The following is a 13,713-nucleotide window of genomic DNA, read 5'->3' as shown; positions in this document are numbered from 1 at the left end:
GGGCATCGGTGCCCCCACTGGGCCAAAGGACAGCGCATCCTTTTGGTGCGGGCCGACAGGGCCTCCGCGGTCGGCAAGCTGGCTCCCCGGGTGGCCACCGGGACCCCCGAGCCCAATGGCGGGGGCGGCAGCAAAATCGACAGCACTGTAGAGATCACTCCCAGCCCCAACGGAGTAAGTGCCCGCGCCCCCGGGGCTACGCCATCATCCCCCCGCACCCGCGCCGAAAGCCTGGCATTTTCCTCCCGCGCACTCCCGGCCCCTGACCGCCTTCCTCGCGCCGGCTCTCCTCCCTTGCTCTGCGGCTTTCTCCGCTTCACCCTTCTCCCCCCACCCCCCAGCAGGTCGGGGCCCTCGGAGATGCGGTGCCCACGGAGCAGCTGCAGGGTGAGCGGGAGCGCGAAAGGGAGCGGGAGGGGGAGGGCGACGCGGGCGGCGACGGAATGGGCAGCAGCCTGTCGCTGGCCGTGCCCCCCGGCCCCCTCAGCTTTGAAGCGCTGCTCGCCCAGGTGGGGGCGCTGGGCGGCGGCCAGCAGCTGCAGCTCGGCCTCTGCTGCCTGCCCGTGCTCTTCGTGGCGCTGGGCATGGCCTCGGACCCCATCTTCACCCTGGCACCCCCACTGCACTGCCACTACGGAGGCTTCGCCCCCAACGCCTCCGGCTGGGAGCAGCCCCCCAACGCCAGCGGCGTCAGCGTCGCCAGCGCGGCCCTAGCAGCCAGCGCCGCCAGCCGCGTCGCCACCAGTACGGACCCCTCGTGCAGCGGCTTTGCCCCGCCGGACTTCAACCATTGTCTCAAGGACTGGGACTATAACGGTCTCCCGGTGCTCACCACCAACGCCATTGGCCAGGTGAGGCAGCCTGCTGGGCCGCGGGTCTGGGGGCGGGCCGAGAGCGAGGAGCAAAGGGCCTCAAGCCCCCTGTATCCCTCTCACATCCCCAGTGGGATCTAGTGTGTGACCTGGGCTGGCAGGTGATCCTGGAGCAGATCCTCTTCATCTTGGGCTTTGCCTCTGGCTACCTGTTCCTGGGCTACCCGGCGGACAGGTGAGGGCTGCCGTGGGGATGGGGCAAGTAGAGAGGAGGGGGTGCTAGGGTGGCTAGCCCAGGCAAGTGGCCTTTCCAAGAGGTCGAAGAGGATCCGCTGGACTCTACAGTCTTCTGGACTTCTGTTCAATGATATGCATCCCATCCCTGTCTCAACTTCACTCCCCATCAAGAAATACTCCTTCCATACCTCTTCTGCACAAGGGGACACTACCACATATTCCCCATCCCCATATCCTTGGATCAGTGGCTAATCTCCAAAGACAATAACCCCATCCCCACTGATCAAAAGCTATCTCCACAGATCAAAAGTCCTAGCTCCTCCTCTATTGTGCCTGTTATCACTAACCACCTCCCTCTCCATCTTCACAGACCCATCCCCACTAATAGCCCCGTCCACATGATGGATTCCATCTCGAGGGCCTTATTCCTATAGATCATTACATTAATTCCTAAGTATCAACAGCCACAATCCCACTGACCTGTATAGTTCAATTCTACAAACAAATGACTCCACCCTTATGGGTCAGTTGTCCAAACCCCATAGATCAATGACCACAATAGCACCCCCTCCCCCAGAGATTAATAGTCCCATCCTCATGGGTCTTCAGTGCTCTTAGATCCTCTCAGATCAAAAGCCCAATTTGCATGAATCAATGGCCTTATCTCAAAAATCAACAGCCTATCCCCACCAACCAATAGCTTTTCCCAGGGATCAAAACTCCCAGTTCCTCTAATTCTTGACACCATCACCACTGACCAAGTATTGCATCTCCACTGATCATCTTCATAGATTATTAGACTCATCTCCACCCATATACAGTCCCATCCAAATGGGTTAATAGCTCAACTTCCACGGATCAAAGACAACCCAACAGTCAATAATCCCTAAAATCAATACCTATCCTCACTGCCTAATAGTCACATACCCACAGGTCAACAGCCCATTCTCATGCATCAGTGGCCTCATTCCCATAGACCAATAGCATCATTCCTATGGAATAATACCCTCATCCCCAAATTCCAATAATTCAGTCTCCTAAATTCAGTACCCTTAGCCTCATAAACCAATAAGCTCACCCCCATGGAAAAATGGCCCCATTGTGTGGGTCAGTAGTTTCACTCTCAGAGATCAGTCTCCCTTCCCAATGATCAGTGACCCTTATCTTCATCCCCATAGATCAGTGGTCTTATCCCCAAAGATCAATAGCCCAGCCTGTCAAGGATCAGTAGTCCTGTCCTCCACTGACTCATACTCAGTGACCATCACCACTGACCAATAGTCTCAGCTTCTCTGGTCTGTGACCCCCCCCTGCTTACGGATTATCCCCATGAATTCATATCCCCATAGGTTCATCCCCACTGACCAATAGCCCATCCACCCAAGGACTAATGTTCCCACCCCATCCCCAAAGATCATTTGTCCAATCTTCAAAGGTTAATGATCATCCCCATTGATCAATACTTTTACCCCATGTATTAATAAATAGTTCCATTCCCATGGATCAGTGGATCTTCTGGCAAAGGACCCTATCCCCACTGACCATCATTATGGGTTAATTGACCCATGAAACAGCCCATAGAACAATGGCCATATCCCCCCAAATCAATCAGTCCCCTAAGATCAATAGCTACATTACACTAATACTATCCCCATGCATAAGTAGCCAATGGCCCCACCTTCAGGGACCTATAGTCCCAACCCCGTATATCAGTGATTTCATCTCCTCTGACAAGTATGAGCACAAGCTTTATCCCCACTGACCTGACCAGTATGAGCAAGACAAGCTCTATCCCCACTAACCAATCTATCCCCAGAAATCAATGGTTCTAAGTCTCCTAAACAATATCCTGTCCCCTCTAATGGTTGGTCTCACTTCCATGCTCTCATCTCTGACCAATAGCCCCATCCACAAGAGTCCATGGTCCCACCCCTGCAGAACCATAACTACATCCCAGTGGCCAGTGGGCAGACATCACTTATCCATGGTCCCCTTCCCTTCCCATCTTCTCTAGCCTCAGTCCAACTTTTTACCCCAGTCCTCATACCTCCAAGTTTGAAGGGGGCAGCTGGGCTCCACCCAGCAACTCCTCTCCCAGGGAGTCTGGGTGACCAGAGGCCCTCCCCACTTTCCAGGTTTGGCCGTCGAGGGATTGTGCTGCTGACCTTGGGGTTGGTGGGCCCCTGTGGAGTGGGAGGGGCTGCCGCAGGCTCCTCCACAGGTGTCATGGCCCTCCGATTCCTCCTGGGCTTTCTGCTTGCCGGAGTTGACCTTGGTGTCTACCTAATGCGTGAGTGGCAACTTCCCAGATGTCCTTCCCTTGGGGCTCATGCCTGCCTGTCTGCATTCCCAGGCTGTTCCCACTGCCCCCTAGGATCCCCTCAGTCCCTTTTCAGTCCCCAATTTCAGCTGTCCAGGATCTCAGCTGCCTTTCTGCCCCAGCCTTTGAAGGATCCAGGGACTTTGCTTTTCTCCACACCCCTCCCCGCCAGCCCTCCAATCTTTAAGGCCTTCCTTGCCCTTGACTTACTGCTGTCAGGGAATGGAGCTTTATTTAAAAATGAAATCCTGACTAGCTGTATGTCCTTGAACAAGAGTTGATATGAAGGTCAAATAAGAGGCCTGATGTGAAAGGCCCTGTAAACTGGGAATGCTGAACCCACCAGGGACTCTGACCCTTGAGCCCTCCCAAGTTTCAGGAGAGGAGAGAGGACTGAACAGTCTCTCCACTCTTTGCCACTCAGAGGTTAGTCTGTGGGAGGTGATGACTACAGCCTCCACTCTGGGTCTGACTTTGCTCTCTGTCCTCCCTCCCTTTCTTCTCCTCTCTCCCATGCCTCCTTCCTCCCTGGCGTCTCCTCCCTGTCCCTGCTGTATCTCTAGGCCTGGAACTGTGCGACCCAACCCAGAGGCTTCGGGTGGCCCTGGCAGGGGAGTTGGTGGGGGTGGGGGGGCACTTCCTGTTCCTGGGCCTGGCCCTTGTGTCTAAGGACTGGCGATTTCTTCAGCGAATGATCACCGCTCCCTGCATCCTCTTCCTGTTTTATGGGTTAGTATCATCCTCCACCTGTTGTCTGGCCATTTCCACCTCTATCTCCAGCCTGGCTCTAGCCTAGAGACCTTTCCTCTTCTCCACTGCCCTTTGTCCAGGCCTGTCCCAGCCCTAGCCCTTCAGAGGTGGGAGTTTCCCACCCCTGGATCAGGAGACCTCAGAGTGCACCCCCACCCCCACCCCTAGCTGGCCTGGTTTGTTTCTGGAGTCTGCGAGGTGGCTAATAGTGAAGCGACAGATTGAGGAGGCGCAATCCGTGCTGAGGATCCTGGCTGAGCGGAACCGGCCCCATGGGCAGATGCTGGGAGAGGAGGCCCAGGAAGCCCTGCAGGGTAAGAGACAGGGGTCCCTACAGGTGATGCTTCACATGTACACATGACAGTGCCCTCTCCATGGTTACAGCTGTGCCACCTCTCAGGGTCCCCACCACCCATGTGGAGGACCCTGGGTTCAGCTGTTTCTTCTAACAGACAGCTCCTCTCTCTTTCCCAAAGACCTGGAGAACACCTGCCCTCTCCCTGCAACATCCTCCTTTTCCTTCGCCTCCCTCCTCAACTACCGCAACATCTGGAAAAATCTGCTTATCCTGGGCTTCACCAAGTGAGCCTGGGTGTCTGAGCCAAGGGCCAGGCCAGTAGCTGGAATGGGGGCTGGCTGGGTGGGGAAGGCCTGAGGACCCCTGCCAAGGGCAACCAGGGTGGTGGAAGGCTGTGGATGGGGATTCAGACACTGCTGTTTGCTTTGTCCCCCTTCTCACAGCTTTATTGCCCATGCCATTCGCCACTGCTACCAGCCTGTGGGAGGAGGAGGGAGCCCATCGGACTTCTACCTGTGCTCTCTGCTGGCCAGTGGCACAGCAGCCCTGGCTTGCGTCTTCCTGGGGGTTACCGTGGACCGATTTGGCCGCCGGGGCATCCTGCTACTCTCAATGACCCTCACTGGCATTGCGTCCCTGGTCCTGCTGGGCCTGTGGGATTGTGAGCATCTTCCCTTCCCCACAGTGTGGGCTGAGCAAAGGAACCCCAGCAGAGGTGCCTCAGGCAGGCTCAGCCACTACCTCCCAAGTCCAGACCAGACCCTGCCCAGATCTTCCACAATCCTCCCCACCAGACCACACAACCCTGTCTGTTCTCCCTAGTCGATTAGTGGATGCCCAGAGAGCCCACCTGGCTAGAGCCATGGGATCAGAGAACCAAGGGGATGAAGCCAGGGACTAGGCCATGCGTGATCTCCTCACTTCCATTCACATCCTCCCTCTTGGCCCTCCAGATCTGAATGAGGCTGCCATCACCACTTTCTCTGTCCTTGGCCTCTTCTCCTCCCAAGCTGCTGGCATCCTCAGCACCCTCCTCGCTGCTGAAGTCATCCCTACCACTGTCCGGTGAGTGCAGTGTTGCTGGGGCTGAGGAAGGGCCTGAGGGAGGGAGGGGAAAGTGCTGGAGAAGGGTTGGGGTGAGGCCCATGGTTAGAGGCTGAATGCCTCCTCCATCTCTCCCAGGGGCCGAGGCCTGGGCCTGATCATGGCACTGGGAGCTCTTGGAGGGCTGAGTGGCCCAGCCCAGCGCCTCCACATGGGCCACGGAGCCTTCCTGCAGCATGTGGTGCTGGCGGCCTGTGCCCTCCTCTGCATCCTCAGCATCATGCTTCTGCCGGAGACCAAGCGCAAACTCCTGCCCGAAGTGCTGCGGGATGGGGAGCTGTGCCGCCGGCCTTCCCTGCTGCGGCAGCCACCCCCTAACCGCTGTGACCATGTCCCACTGCTTGCCACCCCCAACCCTGCCCTCTGAGTGGCCTCTGAGCACCCTGGCAGGAGGCTGGCTTGTACGGAAAGGTGGTATAAGGCCCTGGCGAACCGATTGGGAGGACTGAGTGAGGAAGGCAGGGCTGTCCAGAAGGCTCAGAGGCACCTCATGCCAGCCATCGAGGAGAGCTCAGAGGGCTGTCCCCACCCCCATCTCCTCCCTGCTGCTTTGTGTTCACTTCCTTGGCAAGAGTCAGGGGACAGGGAGCGAGCTCCACAGTGTAACCACTAGGTCTGGGCTCCATCCTGTGCCCAAAGACATCCTCCCAGACCTCGTTCTTTCTTGCTCTATCATTCTGTTTCAATAAAGACATTTTGAATAAATGAGCATATCATAGCCTGGACTTCCCTCCCTTCTGTTGTACTGTCTCTTCGGGGAAGGTTTCTCTTAGTGGAACCAAAATCAGCAACAATCTCCCTTCCCCCTTCCCCTGGGCCTTCCCCCCTCCCCCCACCCCATGTTACTTTACAGACAGCCACCACCCTTTACTGATGGCTTGCTATGCAGCTAAAGACTGGGCTAGGCACTTTATAAACTTCACTTAATCATTTAGCCCCTTCCAACACTGCAAGGTAGGTGTTGGGTCAATTAAAAGTTTTTGTTGTTGTTGCAAGCAATGAAAACTGACCATAATAAACTTAAACGAAAATGGGAATTTATTAGAGGGATGGTGGGGCAGGTTTTAGTAGGGAGCTCACAGAAGAGGCGGAACTAGTCATGAAAGGTCAGGAACCAGACAGGCTCCCTAGTCTGGGAAGTATGACTTCATCTGGATGAATGACCTCCACTGGGGTTCCATCTTTGGGTCATTCCACTTAAGAGTCACTTCCAGAGAGCAAATGACTGGCTAACTTGAGTTAACATGGCTGCACCCCCATCCATATTACTGACAACTGGGGAGACAGAAGGCAGCAACTGTGTGTTGTTAGCAGAAGTAGGACAGGATGTTGTGCAGGTAAAAACAATGGATGCCCACTATAGTATTCTTCTTCTTTTACAGATAAGAAAACTGATGCTCAGAGAGACTCAGTAACCTGCTCAAGGTTACAAAGCTAATGAGTGACAGAACTGGGACATAATTAGATCCTGGAGCTGGAGCTCTTCACTGATGCACACTATGGCCACCTTTCTAACCCCTTCCAATCTTTAGGCATTACCCTTGGAAGCGAGGAGTCTCAAGGCACCCCAGGAGTTGGCAGTAGGTGACTAGGTCTTCCACATCAGTGCCAGGACCTGCCTCTCAGACTAGCCCTGGCCTGGCTTGACCACTTTGGGCAAATCTCTTTTAACGTCCAGCTTCCTTCAAGGGTTGCTGTGAGATTAAACAAGATAATGTATTTATACATGTCTCTTAAACTGATTTACCACTAGATGGTAAGCTCCTTGAGGGCAAGAACTCTTTCTCAATTTAAAAACACAAAAGCCTGACACATGATAGACATTGAAAAAGTTATTGTTAGTTCATTCTTTCAGCAAATGTTTCCTGTGCCCAACTTACGAACCAGTTACCATCCTGGATATTTAGGGCATAGGCCATCCTTCAGGGACCTTAAGATCCATCTAATACTAGGAATAGTAATGAGGAGAGAGACCAGTGGTTTGGGGCACTAAACAGCTGCATCCTGAAGCAGGAGAGACTTCACTCAGAGTCAGGAAACCCTCACGCAAAGGCTTAGGAGAAAAGTACAGTGCTTTCGACCCAAAGGATATAGGGACAGCAAAGGCCCGGAGGTAGGAAATGGGTGAGGCAGTCCTGGAAAAGATTCTTGGGGAAACTGAAGTGTTGAGGCCAGTCTCTTCCCGAGAAGGGAGACCCGTTCTCCGCAGATTCCTGCAGCACCCAGGGTCCTATCTCCCTCCTCTCTGCCAATCCAAATCTAAGGCCCAAAGCTCTGTGAACTAAGCCATGCTGCTGGGGTCTCCATACTAATTGCATTACTGGAGAACTTATAAGAACCCTTCTCATTTAATCTTCACAGCCCTCTGAAATTGGTTTTGTTATTTTTATCCTATTTAAATACTGAGGACATGGAAATGAGAGAAATGGAAGGATCTGCCATTAGATGGCAGAGCCAGGACTCAAAACCCGGCCTTCTGGCTGCTCTTTCAACTCCACTAGTTCCTTCACAGTTATGTACTGTGTACCCCACATTCTGTAGAACAATGTCTGTGAACAATGTAACTGATTCCAATGTTCACTTTTTAGTTCTGGGTAGCCCCAATGATAAATGAGAGATCATACTACTGTCTCCAGTGATTCGGTGAAAACCAACCTGACGGTAGGTAAGAAAGTTCTGTACTTTTTGGAAGTACAAGGAGTTATTCGTACACTAATGACATCGTCCAGTACATATTGTGAGGAATGGTATCAACGGGGCATTCCAGCAAATCCAGTCTTTGTACACTGCTGGAAGAAGGGCAGGGAAAAAAAAGTAAAAAACACTCAGGAAGTTAGAGCAGCTCCTGTAGGAGGGTAGTTGAAAGAGAACCAGATTCTCTGCCTTCAACCAAAAAGGTAGAGACAACGAAAATGAAAGCATTCAAGAAGTATCAGTGAAGCACAGGGGAAAACATAGTCCTTCACCCCTAAGAAATTCATAATCTAGGTGAAAAGGGTCAGCATGTATAACTAACACAACTGGCATCTTGCTCTAAAATTCACCAACCACATAATCTCACTGGACCCTGCCTGATCAATAACCCCAGGAGAAACAGTTCTCATGGTTTAGGGTTTTACAAATGGGGAGACTGAGGTTTGAAAAGGTAACTTATTCAAGGTTATGTGACTCTTAAGTAAGTAGAGTAGCCAGATTTTGAGAACTGAGAGCCTGCAATCTTCTTCCTGTACACCAGATAGAAAATATTTCTAACCACCACGAAAATATTAATTCTCCTGTAATCAGTTTAGAAGACAACCCAGGAACTTGGAGATCGTTTTTAGGAAAATAAGGAAGTGACTACTTTCACGAACATGAAACACTGTAGAAATGTTTTCATTGGATTCACAACTACGAGCCATAATGGGTTATTCAGAAGAAAATTAAAAGTATATACAGGGTACATTTCTAAGCTTAAGTTACATTAAGTGACATGAAGGCCACTCTCATTCCTCTCATTCGGTCAACCTAGCCTGGCCACCACATAACCATTTTTTGCTGATTACCCACTGTCTGGTGCTGCCTCAGCTCTGGGGGAGGGAGCATGGTCCTTCCCTGCAAGGGCTCTGAAGACTGTGAGACAAATCATTACAATCCTACGTGGAAAATGTGGAGATGTAAAAGTGCTTCATTGGCTCTGAGGAGGAAGGATCTGCTCTTTTGGAGACAGTCAAGGAAAGCTTCTTGGATATTTGGACTGAAACAGTGCCAAGTCCAGAGGTATGACAGAACATGGATGGTGTGGAGAACAAGTGTTTAAACATCCATGATACAAAAGTAATCTATGAAAAACCCACAGCTAACACCTTATTTATCATGACTGACTGAAAGCTTTTCCCGAAGATCAGGAGCAAGACAAGGATGTCTGCTTTCACCACTTCTATTCAACATTGTACTGGAGGTTCTGGCTAGGGAAATGAGGCAAGAAAATGAAAAACAAGACATCTGGAATGTAAAGGACAATGTAAAACTCTATATTTGCAGATGACATGATCTTGTATATAGAGAATCCTAAGGAATACACAAACACACCTGTTAGAACTAAACAAACAAGTTCAGTAAGGCTACTAAACTTAGTTAAACTTGTACAAGATCAATGTACAAAATCAATTGTATTTCTATACAATAACAATGAACATTCTGAAAGCAAAATGCAGAAAGTTCCATTTAATATAGCAAAAAACAATACTTAAGAATAAATGTAATAAAAGAAGTCTAAGACTTATACACTGGAAACTACAAAACATTGTTAAAAGAAATCAAAAACTTAAATAAATAGACAGTATATACTGTGTTCATAGTTTGGAAGACTTAGTATTGTTACAATGGCAATCCTCCCCAAATTGTTCTACAGATTCAATGTAATCCCTATGAACATTCTGGCTTTCTTTTTTGCAGAAACTGACAGGCTGATTCTGAAATTCATATGAAATGTAAAAGACCCAGAGTAGCTAAACAATCTTGAAAAAGAACAAAATTGGAGGTCTCATACTTCCCACTTCCAGAACTTATTACAAAGGTACGGTAATGAACACAGTGTAGTAATGGCATAGGACATCCATATAGATCAATGGAATAGATTTCAGACTCTAGAAACAAGCCTGCACATTCTTGGTTAATTCATTTTCAACAAGGGTACCAACACCATTCAATGGGGGAAAGAGTCGCTTTTTAAACAAATGGTGCTGAGACAAATGCATTATCTGCATGCAGAAGAATGAAGTGGCCCCTCCCTCACACCATACACAAAAGTTCATTTAAAATGGATCAAAGACCTAAATGTAAGAGTTAAACTATAAAACTCTTAGGAGAAAACACAGGCATAAATCTCCAGGACCTTTCTGTTTCAAAGGATACTATCAAGTGGAAAAAAAAAGAAAAAAAAAAAAAACAACAACAACCAACAAAATGGGAGAAAATATTTGCAAATCAAATATATGATAAAGGTCTAATACTCAGAATATATAAAGAACTCTTACAATTCATAATAAAAAGACAGACAAGCCAATTAAAAAGTGGGCAAATAATTTGAGCATTTTTCTTTAAAGAAGATATACAAATGTCCAGGAAGCACATGAAAAGATGCTCAACATCATTAGTCATTAGAGAAATGCAAATAAAAAACATGAGATACCACTTCATACCCACTAAGATGGCTAAAATAAAAAAGATGGACAGTAACAAGTTAGGTGAGGATCTGGAGAAACTGACCCTCATACACTGCTGGCAGAAATGTAAAATGATGCAGCTGCTTTTGAAAACAGCCCTGTAGTTCCTCAAAAGGTTAAACATAGTTAGTTACTTTATGATCTAGCAACTCCACTCCTAGGTATGTATTTAAGAGAAACGAAAATGTATGCTCACAAAAAAACATGTAGCTTGTAGCAGCACTGTTCCTAATAGTAAAAAAAAGAAAAAAAAAAGGAAATAATGCAAATGTCCATCAACTCATGGATAGTCAAAATGTGGCCAATCCATACAAGGAATTATTATTCAGCTATGAAAAGGAATGAAGTGCTGATACATGCTACAACATGAATCTTGAAAACACTATGCTAAGTGAAGGAAGCCGGACACAAAATGCCACATATTGTATGATTCTATTTATATGAAATATCCAGAACAGGTAAAGTCATAGAGATAGAAATTAATAGTTGCTAGGGGCTAGAGGGAGGGAAAATTAGGGGGGCTTGCTAATGGGTATAGGGTTCTTTGGGGGGTTATGAAAATAGAGTTAATAAAATTAGGTAGTGATGATGGTTAATATGTTGCACTAAATACCATCGAATCGTACACTTAAAAGGTAATTCTTGATGGTATGTGAATTATATCTAACAACAAAACTCATATAGCTTTTCAGTGGGATATGCCAGAGGTATGGCAAACTGACACTTTTCTACAGCGAATAAAATTAAAGTTCTCTTACTAAATGATTTCTCTTTAACAAATGCTAGCACCTAGAACAGCACTTGCTGGGTACTCAGTAAGTTTGTTGAATCAATGATTACCACAAGCATAAAGAAAGGGAAAAAGGCATTTGAGATTAGCAGAATTGAAAGATGTTTTAAAATCAGGTCTTGATTTAAGAAAGGCCACTCATTTCAACCATACATAAAAGGAAGGCTGTTATCGGAAAAAAACAGCAACCACTTTTCTTTATTGCTGATGTCAGGTTGGGCAAATCCCGTCTGAAAGAGCTCTGGGCTGTCATTGCAAAGACCTGACTCAGACTCTCACTCCAGAGAAATGTTAGAGATAGGCTCCCCAAAATGTCTTAGACACTTCCCTCCCACAAGATCCATGTGAGACTAGGTTCATTCCAATCCCTCAGATAAGAGGGAGCTCATCAGGGGTGACTGACCAAAAAACAAGCAATCTTTCCCAAGGAAAGCAACTTTCCTTTCATGCTACTTCCTCTAAAATCACTGAGGATGATGCAGGAAAAATGAAAAGACCAAGTAAGGAAAGAAATCTGATGCTTGTGAGGATAAGAACTAGCAGGTCCAGGATAAAGGGAACCCCCAAGGTGAATTAACACCTTCTGAGCACCTAAGTTATACAAAGGCACAATCCATACCCTCAAGGAGCTTGCAGTCTAGTGGGGAAACAGGGATGTAATTGTTTTAATTATAAAGCTATGAAGTACTAAACAGAGATAGAAGCAATATGCCCTGAGTGCAGGAGTGATTCATAATGACTAGGGAATGAAGAAAGGTTTCTGGCTGTAGTGCCTGGCTTTATACATTACGATTCTGAAAGAGCAGATGGAATGGGCACAGCATGAGCAATAAATGAAATATAATAAAATTAACTGCAATGCACAGGGCATCACATGTAGAACAAGATGTGACAGGGAAATCTAATCAGAATTAAATTGGGAAAGGACTTCATTCCACATCTGCGTTTACAATTACTGGTGGTAGAACAGGGGCATTTCTGGCAACATTAAGTTTGTGGAGTCAGACATCTACCAGGAGCCCACTTTAAGATGGGGAGTTGCTCAAGCAATTAAAATAGCATGGAAAGAATGGGCAGGATATGGAGAACTGACTGGACATATAAAATTAAAAACAAAGAAGGGTCAAAAAAATGACAATCACCTGTCCAAGATCCAGCAATTTGGAAGGGGTTTTGCAGATAGCCACTTAACGCCCCCTGGTGGATAGAGACCTTCCCAACATTAACATCAAGCTACTTCAGACCTCTCACATTCTAGCAAATATTGATACCATCGCTACCATACTCCTACTAATCAGCCTCTGCAGCAATCTCCACGCTATTCTAGCTGAATGTTGTTAGAGCAGACAGATATCCCCCCCGCTGCAGAATGCTTAACAAATGACACAACAGGAACAGTACAACAAATGAGCAAATACTTAAGTGGTCAATACTGACCTGAGAATTCAGAATACAAAGCCATTGGAGAAGTGGGTTAAGGCTTCAGAGATATATAGGACACTCATTTCTTTAACCTAAGATTACTGAAGAGAATACCTAGGTCAGAGGCAATCACAAAATATTCTGGGAACAGAGGTTAATGGTGCAACAGAATATATAAAGGTTTAAATTTAGAAATCCTCTAAGTAATGGAGAAGACTTGAGCAGGGCCAGAGGGGCAGGAACACAATGTAGCAGTACCCAAGGAATCTGGATACCGATTTGACATAATACAAAATAGAGAAATTTGGTGTTAATGTGACCAACTACTAAACTTAAGGATATTAAATCAGTAAAAGCCAGTTAGTTAAGTCCTAATTAATGGAATGATTCAAAATGAGTTAGCTGAACAGAGTAAGTGGTCACTGCATGGCTAGAAAAGATATTGCCACGGTCTTTGTTAGTTAACTACTTTTTCCCTCATTTTTTGAGCTGACTTTGGGGTAAAGACAAGAAAAGCTACCCAGATACCCCTAAGAATCTAGTGCTGCTGGTGTGGATAATTCATTTGCATGTTAAATTTACTCAGGAGTACACACTGAAGTGCTATCAGATTACTCTCTTCTGGCCGTTCTTTTACATTCCCAGGCTCATTTGATTTACCTCAAATGCCAATCAGGGCTACATGCTACCCAGAAAACTCATCATCCTCAACTAACTACACAATGTTCCTGTTAGTTGTAATTTTAACTCCTACTCCTTAATTCGTAAATGAG

General features: G+C 47.5%; 1 protein-coding gene across 2 annotated transcripts; it reads left to right on the top strand.

Moving 5' to 3' along the window:
• Window positions 1–7: 7 nt before the first annotated feature.
• Window positions 8–6,246, top strand: SLC22A17 (solute carrier family 22 member 17). Of its 2 annotated transcripts, none has more exons than XM_047862821.1 (10): window positions 8–174; window positions 345–851; window positions 944–1,047; window positions 3,185–3,339; window positions 3,933–4,098; window positions 4,288–4,433; window positions 4,596–4,701; window positions 4,861–5,132; window positions 5,371–5,482; window positions 5,600–6,246. In XM_047862821.1, exons 2-10 carry the CDS (start codon window positions 444–446, stop codon window positions 5,886–5,888), a joined length of 1,758 nt encoding a protein of 585 aa, XP_047718777.1. In that variant the 5' UTR covers window positions 8–174; window positions 345–443; the 3' UTR covers window positions 5,889–6,246. The 2 variants fall into 2 exon arrangements, with proteins under 2 accessions (XP_047718777.1, XP_047718776.1); XM_047862820.1 differs by having other exon boundaries at window positions 50–174; window positions 4,861–5,078.
• The last annotated feature ends 7,467 nt before the right edge of the window (window positions 6,247–13,713 follow it).

This window comes from Prionailurus viverrinus, chromosome B3, assembly GCF_022837055.1.
Source record: "Prionailurus viverrinus isolate Anna chromosome B3, UM_Priviv_1.0, whole genome shotgun sequence".
NCBI lineage: Eukaryota > Metazoa > Chordata > Mammalia > Carnivora > Felidae > Prionailurus > Prionailurus viverrinus.
Note: the sequence above shows the minus strand (reverse complement) of the source record. Positions and strands in the feature narration are given on the sequence as shown.

Coding starts and splice junctions, on each gene's coding strand:
- SLC22A17 (XM_047862821.1), top strand. CDS start 444: ATGGGCAGCAGCCTGTCGCTGGCCGTGCCCCCCGGCCCCCTCAGCTTT. Junction 1,048..3,184: donor CTGGGCTACCCGGCGGACAG/GTGAGGGCTGCC, acceptor CCCACTTTCCAG/GTTTGGCCGTCGAGGGATTG. Junction 4,702..4,860: donor CTTATCCTGGGCTTCACCAA/GTGAGCCTGGGT, acceptor CCCTTCTCACAG/CTTTATTGCCCATGCCATTC.